This window comes from Dipodomys merriami, unplaced genomic scaffold (genome assembly GCF_024711535.1).
Source record: "Dipodomys merriami isolate MVZ:Mamm:240054 unplaced genomic scaffold, mDipMer1.0.p SCAF_415, whole genome shotgun sequence".
Classification (NCBI taxonomy): Eukaryota; Metazoa; Chordata; class Mammalia; order Rodentia; family Heteromyidae; genus Dipodomys; species Dipodomys merriami.
In genome coordinates, this window is record NW_027205771.1 from 624,285 (window position 1) to 641,267 (window position 16,983).

The window sequence follows — 16,983 nt, forward strand, 5'->3', positions numbered from 1 at the left end:
TACCTGATTGGATATCTCAGTAAGGCTGTTTAAAAATGTTCTGAGTGGGGCTGGGAAGTTGGCTCAGTGGTAGAGCGCTTGCCTTGCATGCCTGAGGCCCTGGGTTCGATTCCTCAGCACCACATAAGCAAAAAGAAAAAAAGCCAGAAGTGGCGCTGTGGCTCAAGTGGTAGAGCGCTAGCCTTGAGCTGAAGAGCTGAGGGACAGTGCCCAGGCCCAGAGTTCAGGCCCCACGACCGGACCAAAAAAAAATAAATTAAAAAAAAAAAAAATGTTCTGAGTAATGAAGGAGAATCTCCAATGGTACTCACCTTTGCCATCACATAAATGGCACACATTAACAACTGGTCCAGATGTCTGTCCATCATAAGTTCAGGACACTGAATTATGGAGAATTCAAAGCAGGTCCAGATTTTTTTCCTCAGTTCATCTGAAATATCTAGTTTAGCACAAAGATCCCGAAGGCGGACACCAGCTAAGTGGTAAACCTAACAGATAAACAAGACTACTTTAGACTCTGTTTTAACATACATTTTGCAAGCACATGCTTCGTTTAAGAGTATGTAACTTACCTTTCTAAAGAAGAGTGATAAAGAGCTGGTCTTCCTGGGTCTAACATTGCCGTTGGGTAAAGGCTGGCCTTGTTTCAGCTGTTGTCCACCTGGGGAAAGCTGCTGAATGGATACTTGACCAGGGACTTGCAAAGTTGTTCCTGTCACCTGTTGAGTACTCAGACTTCCAGTCAGGGCTTGAGCACTGAGGGGCTGGATAGAGCCAGTAACAGCCTGTGCCTGCCCCCCAACATTGACTTGAACTGGGAAGAATGTTATCCCTCCATTTTCATTGGCAATACCTACAGTTTGTTACAGAGGATGAGAAAAAAGAAAATGTTCGTAATATGAGGCTTTCCTGGCAGAGATTTCACATCTCCTAATCCCTCGCCACTCTATCTCAGATTGCCCCTCCTGCTAAATCTCAGGTAACTTTCCATTAAATGCAAGAACTCAGAACTAAGTGGCTTACGCCTGTAATCCTAGTTACTCAGGAGGCTGAGATCTGAGAATTGTGGTTGGAAGCCAGGCCCAGGCAGGAAAATCTGAGACTCTTAGCTCCAATAAACTACTCAGAAAAAGCAGGAAGTGGTGCTGTGGCTCAAGTGGTAGAGAACTAGCCTTAAGCACAAAGAGGCTCAAGGACAGCATCCAGGCCCTGAATTTAAGCTGTAGGACCAGCAGAGAAGAAACAGAGAAGGAAAGAAAGGAAGGAAGGAAGGAACAAATGAACAAACTCAGTGTCCAACTCTGCCCTCCTTACCTTGTACTGGAATGGTCACTGTTTGTCCATTGTTGGCTGTAACAGTGGCTGTTGCCATGGTGACCAGGGTCTGTCCAGGAACCGGTGTAACAGAAACAGTTTCTCCAGATACATTCTGCACAGGGACAGCATTGACTAGGGGCTGTTGGGAGACACGCCCAGCTGTCCCTCCATCAGAAGGGCTATCACTCTCAAATAGCCTCCTTCTGGTACTACTGACTGTTGGTGAGCTGTATCTATCATACAATGTGGTTGGAGATGTCATGCCTGGGAGCAAAAGAAATCAACTCATTTAACACTAGGAGAACAAATCTGACTTCCAAACAGAACTGCAATACATTGTTTGAAATACTTCATAATTTTAAAAGCAAACAAAAATTACCTAACTCATAGTACATGTACAATTAATGAATTATAAAGAACATTTTGTCTCACATACTCACTTCTTGGTCTACCTTCTAAATCAATTTAGGTTTTGTCTTCTAACTACTACAAATATATATGAGTTAATTTAAGGAATTATCCTGTCTATAATTTTTTGTTCAAATTCAAGCACATGTACAATGTAATTTCACTATAAAGACGGTAGTTGGTAAGAGGATTTGTTGGTAACCCATCTCATAGCTGTTCTGTTTGAACAGTACTGGAGTTTGAACATGTGCATGCTAGGCAGACTTACTACTTGAACCACAACCACGCCCTTTTTTTGGTAAGTTCGCACATAGAGTTCTATTTTAGTCTAGGTCAGGCCTCAGACTAAGATCCTCCTACTTATAACACCTACATAGCTGGATGACAAGCATGAACCTACCATGCCTAACTTTGTTGGTTGAAATGAGGCCTTTCTTTTTGGCCAAGCTGTCCTTGAACCACAATCTTCCTGATCTTTACTTTCTAAATAGATGGAACTATAAGCATGAACAGCATACTTAGCCACCCTGTTGTCTGGGGTTCTTTATTTTTTTTGCAGTACATGAGTTTGAATTCAGTGTCATCTGCTTTATCATGAACCATGTCTCAGCTTTCATTGTTTTTGTCCAGGATTGGCCTTATACGGAGACTCTCCTAACCATTTCTTGTGTAGTTGAGACCACAGGCACGTATATTGATGAGATGAAGTCTACCTTTTGCCCAGTTATCTCTATCGCCTAAGTACTGCGCCCAGTGCCCCCCACCTTTTAGTGCATTTTCTTTTTCTTCATATACAAAATCAATAATAATACTGTTCCTCATCAAGGTGGACATACATGGGTTAGATTCAGTTAAGGTTGTTTGTTTCTTTGTGGTTCTTGGGGCTTGCACTCAGGGACTGGGCAATGTCTCTGAGCTTTTTTGCTTAAGACTAGTGCTCTACCACTTGAGCCACAGCTCCACTTCTGGCTTTTAAAAAATTTTATTATAAAGGTTATGTACAAAGGGGTTACAGTTATGTAAGTCAGGAAGAATACATTTCTTTAGGAAAATGTCACCCCTTCCCTCATGTTCTCCAAGTTTTTCCCTCTCATCCCTACCCACAACTTCTATAGTTAATTCCAAGTTTTTCCCTCTCATCCCTACCCACAACTTCTATAGTTAATTTTCAAAATAGTGTTCAGTGAGTATCACTGCTGCACATTAATTCACCCTTTGTCCCTCCTTTTTTATTTTTATTTTTTGGTAGATAATAGGAGATAAGAGTCTCATGGACCTTCTTGCCTGGGCTGGCTTTAAATTGCAATCCTCAAATCTCAGTCTCCTGAATGGCTAGGATTACAGGTGTGAGCCACCAATGCCCAGCTAGTCTGTTTTTGTTTTTTTCAGATTGAGATATGGCTCACATACCATACATTTCATCCATTTATGTAGTTCAATGGCTTTTGTTATACTAGTTTTGTTTTGCTTTTTTGGTTGGTCATGGGGCTTGAACTCTGGGTCTGAAGAGCTGAAGAGCTCAAGGATAGAGCTCTATCACTTTAAGTTACAGCACCACGTCCAGTTTTCTGGTGTTTAATTGGAGGTAAGAGTCTCAGGGACTTTTCTGCCCGGGCTAGCTTTGAACCATGATCTTCAGATCTCAGCCTCCTGAGTAGCTAGGATTATAGGCATGAGCCACCAGCACCTGGCATACCTCACAATTTTTTTCTTTTTTTTTTTTGGTCGGTCATGGGGCCTGAACTCTGGGCCTGGGTGCTGTCCCTCAGCTCTTCAGCTCAAGGCTAGCATTCTACCACTTGAGCCACAGCGCCATTTCCAGTTTTTTCTGCTTATGTGGTGCTGAGGAATCGAACCAAGGGCCTCATACATGTAAGGCAAGCGCTCTATACCACTGAGCCACCTTCCCAGCCCCCGCCATTAACACTTATTAAACTATCTCCTTATTCCAAATAAAAAGCTTAATTTTTAGTACCTACACTAGTATATGAACTTTCAAGACACAAACATTTCTCTTCCTTTTTCATTTTCCCTGCAAGTTAGTAGTTTTTGAAACCTAAGACTTGAAGTAGGAATCATAAAAGCTATTGACAAGTAAACCATAAGTGCCAGGGGCCAGCATCTCCTACCTACTTAGGCAGAAAAGTCTGTGAGAATCGCATCTCCAATTAGCCACCAAGCTGCCAGTGGAGCTCTGGCTCAAGGGGCAGAGTGCTAACATTGAGCAAAAAAGCTGAGACAGAGACCAGATTCTAAATTATTTAAGCCCCAGGACCATTACACACACACACACACACACACACACACACACACACACACACACACACACACACACACACACACACACACACACACACACACACACACACACACACACACACACACACACACACACACACACACACACACACACACACACACACACACACACACACACACACACACACACACACACACACACACACACACACACACACACCCCCATTCAGGAAAATGGAGAAATAACAGGTACAAGGAAAATTAAGGTGAATTTTAGTGTCAAATCTTAATCTATACCTTAGAAAAGGAAAAACATGGGGGGGAGTAAGTGGAAGAAAAACGAGAGAGGGGGTAACAATGTTGGACATGAAATGTACTCTCATTGTCTTACTTATGTAACTGTAACCCCCTCTGCCCTCCATACACCACCTTTACAATAAAATTTAAATTAAAAAAAAAAAAAAAAGAAAAAGGAAAGGGAAAATTCTACAGGACCAAAAAAGACCAGCCGAATAATAAACAGAAAAAGTTAAGCTACATATCTCTAGAAATAAGGAAATTTTCAGAGATCATTTTTATTTATTTTGGTTTTTGAGATGGGGGTAGTACAGGCTGGTGTAGTCCAGGCTTACCTTGAATGCATAATTCTCCTCCCATAGCCTAAGTGCTAGGATTTTCAGGAGTGTTCATGATGCCCTGTATCTATCACTGTAATTTCTTTTTTTCCCCCCTAGTTATGGGGCTTGAACTCAGGTCCTGGGCACTGTTCCTTAGCTTCTTTTTTTGGGGGTCTGGTCGTGGGGCCTGAACTCTGAGCCTGGTGCTGTCCTTCAGCTCTTCAGCTCAAGGCTAGCGTAGCGCTCTACCACTTGAGCCACAGTGCCACTTCTGGCTTTTTTTCTTTTTGCTTATGTGGTGCTGAGGAATCGAACCCAGGGCCTCATGCATGCAAGGCAAGCACTCTACCACTGAGCCACCTTCCCAGCCCCCCTAAGCTTCTTTTGTTCAAGACTAGCACTCTATCACTTGAGCCATAGTGCCATGCCCAGCCTTGTCTGTTTATGAGGTACTGAGAATCAAACCCAGGGCTTCATGCATGCTAGGAAAGCACTCTACCACTATGCCACATTCCCAGCCCCCCTACCATTAAATATAAGCAAGAGTAGTCTAATATAATTCAATAATTCAGAATGTTTGGGTCTGCACAATTATTCTTTAAAAGAAAAATGAGACTTTGGCAAAGTAGCGGGATACAAAGTCAACCCACAAAAATCAGTCACCTTCCTGTACACCAACAATGTACAAGCAGAAAGGGAAATAAAGGAAACAACCCCATTCACAATAATCCCCCCAAATATATTTAGGAATTAACCTAACCAAAGATGTAAAAGAACTATTTAATGAAAACTATAAAAACTTAAATTACAGAAGACACCAGGAAATGGAAAGACCTTCCATGCTCTTGGATAGGCAGACTTAATATAGTGAAAATAGCCATACTGCCAAAATTAATATACAAATTCAATGCAATTCCTATTAAAATCCCAATGACATACATTACTGAAATACAGAAAACAGACCAAAAATACATATGGAACAACAAAAGACCTAGAATAGGCAAAACAATTCTAGGCAAAAAAGACAACATGGGAAAGACCTCGATGCCAGACTTCAAACTCTACTATAGAGCCATAACAACAAAGACAGCATGGTACTGGCACAAAAACAGACTCCAAGACCAATGGAATAGAAGATCCAGAAATCAAACACTTACAGTCAGCTGATATTTGACAAAGGATCCAAAGACATACAGTGGAAGAAGCACAGCCTGTTCAACTACTGGGCCTGGGAAAACTGGGCAGCCACATACAGAAAACTAAAAGTGGATCCCAGCCTATCACCATGCGCTAACATCAACTCAGAATGGATTGAAGACCTTAACATCAAACCTGAATCTCTGAAACTACTGCAAGATAGAGTAGGAAAGATACTTTGACTTATAGGCACAGGCAGGAACTTCCTGAACAGAGTCCCAGGGTCACAACAAATTGGAGAATTGGAGAGAAACTCAACAAACGGGACTACCTTAAAATAAAAAGCTTCTGCACAGCTAAAGATATAGCAACCAAGCTAGAAAGACAACCAACTAACTGGGAAAAAGTATTTACCAGCAATATATCAGACAAGGGGTTAATATCCAGTATATACAGGGAACTCAAGAAATGAATCCCTCCCAAATCCAACAAACCAATTATTAAATGGACAAGGGAACTAAAGAGAGACTTCTCAGAAGAAGAGATAAAAATGGCAAAGAAACACATGAGGAAATGTTTACCATCCCTGGTTGTGAAGGAAATGCAAATAAAGACAACCCTGAGATACCACCTTACCCCAGTCAGAATGGCCCATATCCTGAAGTCAGCCAACGACAAATGCTGGAGGGGATGTAGAGAAAGAGGAACCCTATTACACTGCTGGTGGGAAGAATGTACACTTATACAACCACTTTGGAAAGCAGTCTGGAGGGTCCTCAGAAAGCTAAATATAGACCTCCCCTATGACCCAGCCATACCACTCCTAGGCATCTATCCTGAACAACAGGAACCAGAATACAAGGACACATGCACCTCCGTGTTTACTGCAGCACTGTTCACAATAGCCAGGATATGGAAACAACCCAGATGCCCCACCACAGATGAATGGATCCAAAAACTGTGGTATCTATATGCAATGGAATATTATGCAGCCATTAGAAAGGACAAAATCATGGCATTGCAGGGAAATGGATGGAACTAGAAGAAATCATGTTGAGTGAGGTAAGCCAAGAGCAAAGAGACAAACAGTACATAGTCTCCCTGATAAGTGGATGTTAAATCCAAAAATTAAGGTGATATGACAGAGTTGACAAGACTTGAGAAACAAAGGACCTCTATTCATCTGATTACACATACAGTATATATGAGCACACCGAAGGAAAACTAGGAGGAGGACACAGAACTAGAGGGAATCAGGGGAAAACATACAACAGTGGGACCCATCAGCTGCACTGGACATTGATCAAAACAAACCAAGCAACTCAATGGCAGAGATAGGAGGAAGGGAAGGAATGAGTGGGAAAGAGGGAACAGCTGACACTATGCAAAAGGAAAGGAATGTACAAATCACCCAATGTGGAAGAAATAAATGTACTACCAAAGCTCATAGCACTCATAAACTTTATAGATCATGAGAGACAATTTGTCCCATGAAAGTTAGAATGTGTTTATGAATTGAATTAAGTATCACTACCCCACAATACTGTAAAATTTGTGAAATAAAGAATTTACAAAAAGAAAAAAGAAAAAAAAGAAAAGTGAGGCTACAAGTGTAGTTCAGTGGCAAGAAGACTTGTGCATGGCATGTGAGAGGCCTTGGAGCTAATTCTGAGCATCACAAAACAGTAGCTATTTCCTATATCTAAATTTTTAAATTATATTTTTATTATCTCTCAGTTGTACTAAAAGGAGTTACATGTCAACAAATGAGTCTATAAGTACAATGCATGTTGATCTGCATGTTGATCGCTATCACCCATTTCAATATTTCTCCTCTCAGTTTTCTTAGTTTCTTAGGATATGTTTTGAATATAAAGACTGCAATCACCTCACCCCTTCCTCTCTGCAAGTTAAACCTTTTACCGAACACATGATATAAAGAACTGCCTAAGAAATAAACCAGATGTATGGCACGCCTGATCTTTTCTGTAATGATTGGGCTAGCCCTCACCACATGGTAGCATAGCTCAAGAGACAAAGGTGAAAACCTTTAAGGCCCAGGAGTCCTCTTATCTAACAGGCTTATCCTGTACCTGACTAGATCATGCAGCTCAGTCCTCAAGATGGTGTCTGTTTCTTCAGATTTTAGGAAAGGAATACACAGCTGGATAAGAACTATACTAAATATATAGTATTCTATCCTTTTAAAAATATACTTAAAGCTGGTGGCTCACACCTGTCATCCTAGCCACTCAGGAGGCTGAGATGTGAGGATCATGGTTCAAAGCCAGCCTAGGCAGGAAAGTCCATGAGACTCTTACCTCTAGTAAAGTACTCAAAAAAAAGCTGGTAGTAGTATTGGGGCTCCAGTGATAGAGCACTAGCCTTGAGCATAAACAGGCTCAGGTATAAATGCCTAGGCCCTGAGTTCAAGGTCCAGGACCAGAAAAAAAAAGTGTATGTGTATATACATATATATGCATTTATATATGTATATATGTATGTATGTATATATATATATGTATATATGTATATACACATATTTGCTTAAAAGCCTTTTGAAACAGACTTAAAATATTCTTTTAAAGTATTATTTTTGGTGGTCCATGAATATTTTAAGTGACTCATAGGGTATTTTACTTATAGATTTAGGTGAAATTTAAATTTCTAGATATAAGGCTCCAAAACATTCCTCTTAGTATTTTAAACTTACTTCTTCCAAGTCCTCCAGTATCAGCACGAATTTCACTCACCCTTCTGGGAGTTAAAGGGGAAGCAACAGTACAAATTTCATCTGTTCTTTCCAGGTTCTGAGGTGGCATGACCTAAAAAAGGATTATTTGCACAAAATGGCAATGGTCAAAACCAGCAATGTTCACTATAATTAGCAGTACTCTAACATGAAAGAAAGCTATCTTGGTATATTAGTTATTCCACCATAATAAAACTATCTTCTCTATCTTCACATTAAAGCTAAGGACATTCTGCAAGTCTAAAAATTCCAAACTTTGGGCCTAGGAAGGTGGCTCAGTTGTAGAGTGCAGGCCCTGGTTTCAATTCCTCAGAACCATGTAAGCAGAAAAAACCAGAAGTGGTTCTGTGGCTCAGTGGTAGAGAGTTAGCCTTGAGCTGAAGAGCTGAAGGACAGTGGCCAGATCCAGAGTTCAGGCCCCACAAGTGGCAAAAAAAAAAAAAAAAAAAAAAAAATCCAAACTTTGTAATAGGACACTGGTGATGAAACCTTTATTACCTATTTCTAGAGTGAAAATAGCACCATTCTAGGGAACAGAAGACTTGATCAATTTTAAAGGAACACTGAATTTCCACCCCTAGAGAGAAGATACCAAGTTTAATTGCTGTGAACAGAAGATACTGATTTACTTAACTTATAGAAAGATATTATAACGCCGGGCGCTGGTGGCTCACGCCTGTAATCCTAGCTACTCAGGAGGCTGAGATCCGAGGATCGCGGTTCAAAGCCAGCCCGGGCAGGAGAGACCGTGAGACTCCTATCTCCAATAAATCACCAGAAAACCGGAAGTGGCGCTGTAGCTCAAGTGGTAGAGCACTCGCCTTGAGCTGAAGAGCTGAGGGACAGCGCCCAGGCCCAGAGTTCAAGCCCCACGACCGACAAAAAAAAAAAAAAAGAAAGATATTATAGTATTTACACAAACCTCTTCACATGTAGGAACTCTGTTTTCATTGTCTTTAATTCTTTGCCAGAGTGGAGACTCTGGTTTCCATGCTAAATGATCTAATATCTGTTCTTCAATCTGATTCAGGTGTTTTACCACTTCTCTACAAAGGCCATCTTCTGCCCTAATGAATACTTCTATTACCTGAAATAAAGAAAATGCCTTGGTTCACTTAATAATAATAATTATTATGATTTTTCACACAAAAAAATTTAATATAAAATAATTTTAGTATAAAAAAGCAAAATAGGCACAGTACTTAAAAATCTCTTTAAAAGCCAGGTGCAGGTAGCTCACACTTGTAATCCTAGCTACTCAGGATGCTGAGATCTGAGGATGGCAGTTCAAAGCCAGCCCTGGCAGGAAAGTCCCTGAGAGGCCAATTAATCACCAAATAAACAGAAGTGGTGCTATAGTTCAAGTGGTAGAGCATTCTCCATGAGTTGAAGAGCTCAGGGACAGCACCCAGGCCCAGAGTTCGAGCCCCATGACTGACCAAAAAAAAATAAAAATAAAAATCTCTTTAAATTAGACAAATAATTTATCAAAATTACAAGTTTATTTTGAAAGTTTACTTTGATACAGCTGCCCTTTTTACCGTATTTGTGAATACTTAATTTACATATATAAAATATTTTAATGTGATGCATTTCAAAATTTATTTTAAAATATGGAAGGGATAGTAGGGGGAAAACAATGGAGGGGGTAACAATGCTCAATAGGAAGTGTACTCATTACCTTACTCATGTAACTGTAACCTTCTGTATAGTATCTTTACAATAAAAAATAAATAAATAAATAAATAAAAATAAAATAAAATATGCCTTGTTCATTGATTTTGAAAACATTACTCTTAAAGTTTTATATTAAAAGACTGGATATGTAGGTCAAGGGTAGAGTATGTGCTTATTAATCTCCAATACCTGAAAAAAACCTTCTGTTAAAAAGCTCTAGAGGACTGAGAATATAACTCAGCGGTCAAGCATTTACCTAGCATACACATGGGTTTCATCCTCAGCACCACACACACAGTCAAAAAAAACACAGCCAGTGACACTATAAAATTTTGATCACACGTTACATTAGTATCAAAAAAGGAAACAAGCCGGGTGACGTGGCTCATGCCTGTAATCCTAGCTACTCAGTAGGCTGAGATCTGAGGATCACGGTTCAAAGCCAGCCCGGGTAGGAAAGTCTGTGAGACTCTTATCTCCAATAAACCACTAGAAAACTGGAAGTGGTGCCATGGCTCAGGCAGCAGCGTGCTCGCCTTGAACTGAAGAGCTGAGGGATAGCACCCAGGCCCAGAGTTCAAGCCCCACGACTGACCAAAAAAAAAAAAAAAAGGAAACAAACCATGCCACAACTGACTTTCTGTAACAGGCACCTGTGAGTCTGAGGCAGTAGGATCACAAGTTTGAGACTAGTCTGGGTCATAAAAACTAAAGAATGATAGAGAATTGTTTTGTTTTGTTTTTCCCTGAAAGTTAAATGGTCTTTCATTTAAAAAAAAAAAAAGGACTTTCAACAGGAAGCTGCTATACAAGATTAGCTTCTGGCTTTCAGGCTACTCTTTAAATCCTCCTTGGCTCCTAAGACAAAAATATTCCAAAATCTTTCATGAGGTAGTAATCAAATGAAGGTTTTACCCAAGAGAGATCTTTCATACTACTTTGTGTTACACAAATTTATATAGCTCTTAAGAATGTCCTGTTTCTTTTCTGCTGGATTATTGAATATGTAATTTAAAATAGTTTAAAATACTTACATGCTAATAAAAATTACATGACAACAAGAAGTTGGTCTCATCAACATGCAGTATATTTTGGAAAAATACCTTATAAAAATGATAAAGCGGAACATCAAATATTTCAGCAATGAGTGGAAAATTCCCAGGAGGCTTGTAAGAAAAAGTGATGACTTCAAGGCAGCAGGCCAAGAGTGATCTATGGAATGCATCCTGTTCCAGAATACCCTATAAAACAAAGGTAACAGCATTTACAAACATCAGTCTACTCTAAAAAGGTCCCTTTAATCAAACACCAAAAGAAGTTTTGTTTTCTGAGAGGATGTGTTTACTTTGCTACAAAACCCTTAACTTTCACAAATAAATTCATCTTTTCATTAAAAAAAAATACATAAGCATTTTCAAAAAAAATCTTGTATGGTCCAAAATAAACAGAATAAACATAATTACATCCCTAACCAACACACACACACACACACACATGCTTAGAATAATGACATAGCAAGATGTCACAATGTAGTAACATTATATAATAATAGGCCACTATCATAGAAGGGAGCTGGAATGCAAGACAGTGGTAACTGGTAGATTTCCAGTGGTAACTGGTAGATAATCACCTATCAAAAGTCCACAGGTAGGACTGGGAAGGTGGCTCAGTGGTAGAGCACTTGCCTTGCATGAGGCCCTGGGGTCAATTCCTCAGCACCATAAAAGCAGAAAAAAAAGCCAGAAGTGGTGCTGTGGCTCAAGTGGTAGAATGCTAGCCTTGAGCTGAAGAGCTGAGGAACAGCGCCCAGGCCCAGAGTTCCGGCCCCATGACTGGACCCCCCCCCCAAAAAAAAAAGTCAACAGGTATGAGCATACCTGTAATGATAGCTACTCAGGAGGCTGAGATCTGAGGATCTAGATTCAGAGCCAACTCAGGTAAGAAAGCCCTTGAGGTTCTTACCTCAAATTAACCACCAGAAAACCTGAAATGGAGCTGTGGCTCAGTGGCAGAGTAAAAGAGCTAAGGGACAGAACCCTAGGCCCTGAGTTGAAGCCCCATGACTAATCCCCCCCCCCACCCCCCCCACCCCCCGCAAAAAAAGTTAACAGATTTAATGTAGAAGACAAAGGAGACAGAAACACTAACAAGGGTTGTCAGGAGTGAATAGGAATTTGTGTTAAGTGGGTCTACACTGTTCGTAAAGTTGAAAAACTCTATAGATGGATATTGGTAATATATACTTAACACTGTTGGTAAGCTTAATGCCAGTGAGTTATAAACTTAAAGATGACTGCCAGGCACTGGTTGCTTTTGCCTATAATCCTAGCTACTCAGGAAGCTGAGATCTAAGGATCTCGATCTGAAGCCATCCTGAACAGCAAAGTCTATGAGCTTTTTTGGGGGGGTCTGGTCGTGGGGTCTGAACTCTGGGCCTGGGCGCTGTCCCTCAGCTCTTCAGCTCAAGGCTAGCACTCTACCACTTGAGCCACAGCGCCACTTCCGGCTTTTTTTTTCTGCTTATGTAGTGCTGAGGAATCGAATCCAGGGCCTCATGCATGCAAGGCAAGCGCTCTACCACTGAGCCACCTTCCCAGCCCCTATGAGTTCTTATCTCCAGTTAACCATCAAAAAAGTCAGAAGTGGAGCTGTGACTCAAATGGCAAAGTGCTAGCCTTGAGAAAAAATGCTCAGGTATAGTACCCAAGCCCTCAAGTCAAGCCCCAAATCAGCACATAAATAAAAAAACAAAAAACTTTAAAATATTAAAATACTACTTATTTTATTAAGTATATTTTAGCATGGTAAAAAAAGATTTTTAGGTATGAACTTATGAGTATTCACAATATTCCAGCCTAAATCATACTTACAGTTTATATACTTTCAGTATGTGTTTCATACACAAAAAATTAAGTCAGGGCTGGGAATGTGGCTTAGTGGTAGAGTGCTTGCCTAGCATGTATGAAGCTCTGGGTTCGATTCCTCAGTACCACATAAACAGAAAAAGCCAGAAGTAGTACTGTGGCTCAAGTGGTAGAGCACTAGCCTTGAGCATATGCTCAAGTGGTAGAGTACTAGCCTTGAGCACATGGAGGCTCAAGGACAGTGCCCAGGCCCTGAGTTCAAGCTCCAGGACTGGCAAAAAAAAAAAAAATTTAAGTCATACAACAGTCCTTTGTACAACCAGATATATATGTGTATACATACTACATATATACATATATACAAGCAATGTAAGCAGGTGTAATGGTACAGTCAAGAGGCTGAGGCTGGAGGATCTCAAGTTCAGAACTAGCTTGAGCTATTACAGCAAGACTTTGTCCCAATTTTTGTAAAAATCTGAGATACATATTTACTTGTACAGTGCTTACCTATGAAGTGTGAGGCCTTGAGTTCAATCACTAACAGCGGGAAAAGAAGTGAAAATATCCACAAGGAATTAGAATAGTTTTATAATTTTTAGGTTTGAATTCAGGGCCTCATGGTTTCTCCCACAAAATATGTTCACTATAACATATGACTTGCTACAGTGATAAAGACTAACTTCTTCTGTTGATGAAGATGAAGATGAAGATGAGAGGGCTTGGTGAACAAGTTTCCTTAGGTGCTAATTTTACTCCCTAAAGCCATACATCACGTCTAGTAATAGCTTATTTTGGGGGTTTCAGGGAAGACTGAAAATGTTTCACTCTGATGATTTATACTCACAGATAAATCCATGTCTCCCAATCTTTTCTGTTCTTGCTCAATAACAGATTCCAATACTTTATAGTAAAGCATTTCTGCGAAACGAAAATGTTTGCTGGCAATTTCTGTACAAATACATAAAAACACAAAAGTCAAATACAAGGAAAATAAGTATTGCAGAAAATGAAGATCCATCCCTTCCTATCTGTAAAATAAAATTTCTACAATTGTTGATTCAATTATCCTTAAGATTCCTTAATGTTCTTCATGGTAATATTCACATTTTTCTAAATCTGAGATAAAAGTTGCATGCAAAGAACTTATCATTCCATTAAGATTCATTCCTTTTAACAGGTGCTGGTGGCTCATGCCTGTAATCCTAGCTATTCAGGAGACTGAGAACTCCAGACAGAAAATTCTGTGGCAGTCTTTTTTTTTTTTTTTTTCTGTGGCAGTCTTAACTCCAAATCATGACCATAAATGCTAGAAGAAAGCTGTGGCTCCAGTGGTAGTGCTCTAACCTTGAGCAAAAGAAATTCAGTCAGCACTCGGGCTCTGAGTTGCCCAGGACCAATTCATACCTTTTATTTTCTGTATTTATGAGTTTTGGTGATGACTACCTACAAAGGCCAATTTGTTAAAGTATTGGTTCCATGTTGGCACAAATGGGAGGTGGGAGATGCTTAAGCCTTTGGAGGGAGCCTGCTGGGAGCCTGCTATCTCCCTCCCACTGCCATCACTCACTGCCCTAACCACAGGCTCAAAGAAACAAAGCTACTTGATCACCTATTTTCAGGTATTATCCCAGGCATTTTGTTATAGGAACAGGAAGTGGACTAATTATATATATGGTAAGAGGTTTGTAATTAGTTTACTATTCTACATATACTTGGTTCAAACAATTCCCAGGCCAGCATCTGTGAAGTAGAGAATCAACATCCAAAATACTCCAGACTTCTTGAAACTTTGAATACCAGTGTAATGCTGCAAGTTGAATATTCTACACCTGAGCTCATGTGATAGACTAAAAAACCTGTTAGTCTGTTGCTTTGTATGTCCCTCCCCCACAGTGTAACCCCCGCTTTCACTATATTTGATGTCAGTATAACATGTGGAGGAGATGGGGACAAACAAGTCGTTTAAGGATTCAGGTGGACCTGTTGCAACAATGAGAAGTACAAAATGTCATGTCAAAACCAGCTTTACAATGTCGGTGTGGGGGGGGGGAGGGGGGTATGATTGGGTGGGGGGGAGGGGGGAGGCTGGGAAGGGAGGTGAAGGGTAAACAAAGGAGGAGGCTGCAATGCTTGGTAAGAAATGTATGCATTATCCTGCCCATGTAATTGTAACCCCTCTGTACAGTATGTTCTCAAATAAAATAAAATTAAATTTAAAAAAAAACCTGTTAGTCTATGTGTATAAGGTATATATGAAACACAAAGGAATTCTGTATTTAAAACTGGATTCTATTGCCAAGATGTTTCTTTTTACATATTCAGTGTTACAACCTCCCTAGCAATCTGTAAGTCTTCTGTACTATTCTTTCTTTACTGTAGAATCGAAATTCTTTCATTAGCTTCCACTTGACAAATGATAACTAAAGAATTTATATATTGGGCTGGGAAGGTGGCTCAGTGGTAGAGCGCTTGCCTTGCATGCATGAGGCCCTGGGTTCGACTCCTCAGCACCACATAAACAAAAAGAAAAAAGCCGGAATTGGCACTGTGGCTCAAGTGGTAGAGTGCTAGCCTTGAGCGGAAGAGCTGAGGGACATTGCCCAGGCCCAGAGTTCAGGCCCCACGACCAGACCCCCCCCCCCAAAAAATAAAGAATTTATAAATTAAGAAAGTACCAAAAGACCAATATAATGAAAGTAATAGCTTAAAACTCCTCTGTGAAATCAGAAATCACTGGCATGACAGAAAGTACAGAGTCACATTCTAGCCTTCAACCTAAAATCCTGAGTCTTCCTTATGTTTCTGACTCAAGTTTCTGAAAAAGGAATACATGTAGTTAAATGTTAACATGAAGAGTCACATACACAATATTAAACCTTACCTTTAGCACAGTTACTAAAATCCTCATCTAGCTGGTAATGCTGAGAATATATTTCATACATTTCTTTCAATCTGTTAGCAATAGCCTGGGTTGGATCCCTGGAACATGTCCTAAAAAGTAGTAAGATCTAATATAAATGTCTTGCCAAATCACAAGGGATATAATGGTTAATTTTAATTTCATGAACATGTGGAATACAAAATAATGTGAATAGACACTGTATACTTCCTCAAATTAATTCAGAAAACCCCATACCTCTTTTCAAAGGTGGTGGTGGTGGTAGTGGTACTGTTTTGAGTGAAAAAGGTATTTCTTGCCTGGGGCTGTATGTGTTTCTACAGTAAGTTTAACAACATGACTTATAACACACCTCCAATCATTGATGACAACCAAAATTTCCCTCAATGAACTGCCTAGAACACAATTCCCAACTGAGAAATCTGAAAGAGCCAGGCAAAAATGGTGCATGCTTGTAATCCTAGCTTCTTAGGAGGCAGAGATGGAGAAGATGGTTTGAGGCTAGCCCAGGAAAAAAGTTTGTGACATTCCATCTCACAACTGGATACAATGTTGTGTGTTTGTCATCCCAGCTATGTGCAAAATATAAATAGGACTGTGGTCCAAGCTGTCTTGGGAATTGAAAACTTTATTTGAAAAGTAATAGAAACAAAAAGAGTTGAGATATGACTCATGTAATCAAATACCTACACATTTATTGTAAAGCCTTGATTTCAAATACTTATTACAATAAAAAACAACAAAATAAACAAAAAACAAAAGCCCAACCTTCCTAGAAGAAAACAGAACAAATCATTAGAAACCATTACTAGGATGAGAGAGAGGAGAGAGAGAAGAGAAAAGGGGGGAGGGGGGAAAGGGGGGAAGGTACACATATACTGGTCTTGAGCTCAGGACCTGGGCACTGTACCTGAGCCTTTTTGTTCAAGGGTAGTGCTCTACCACTTGAGCTTCAGCTCCCTTTCCAGCATTTTTTGGAGCTTATTTGGAAATAAGAGTCTCACAGACTTTTCCTATGATCCCTAGCTCTCGGCCTCCTGAGTAGCTAGGATT

The 16,983-nt window shown here is 40.0% G+C and overlaps 1 protein-coding gene across 2 annotated transcripts in view; it reads right to left on the reverse strand.

The window, feature by feature from the left end:
• Window positions 1–16,983, reverse strand: part of LOC138807201 (retinoblastoma-like protein 2) — a 66,681-nt gene that overhangs the window by 19,817 nt on the left and 29,881 nt on the right. For both annotated transcript variants that reach the window (XM_069992784.1, XM_069992783.1), the window contains exons 10-17: window positions 15,913–16,022; window positions 13,876–13,979; window positions 11,271–11,408; window positions 9,413–9,577; window positions 8,452–8,563; window positions 1,315–1,581; window positions 573–853; window positions 312–488 (exon numbers count right to left, since the gene is read on the reverse strand). In XM_069992784.1, coding sequence (XP_069848885.1) covers window positions 312–488; window positions 573–853; window positions 1,315–1,581; window positions 8,452–8,563; window positions 9,413–9,577; window positions 11,271–11,408; window positions 13,876–13,979; window positions 15,913–16,022 — 1,354 coding nt within the window. The remainder of the gene's footprint in view (window positions 1–311; window positions 489–572; window positions 854–1,314; window positions 1,582–8,451; window positions 8,564–9,412; window positions 9,578–11,270; window positions 11,409–13,875; window positions 13,980–15,912; window positions 16,023–16,983) is intronic.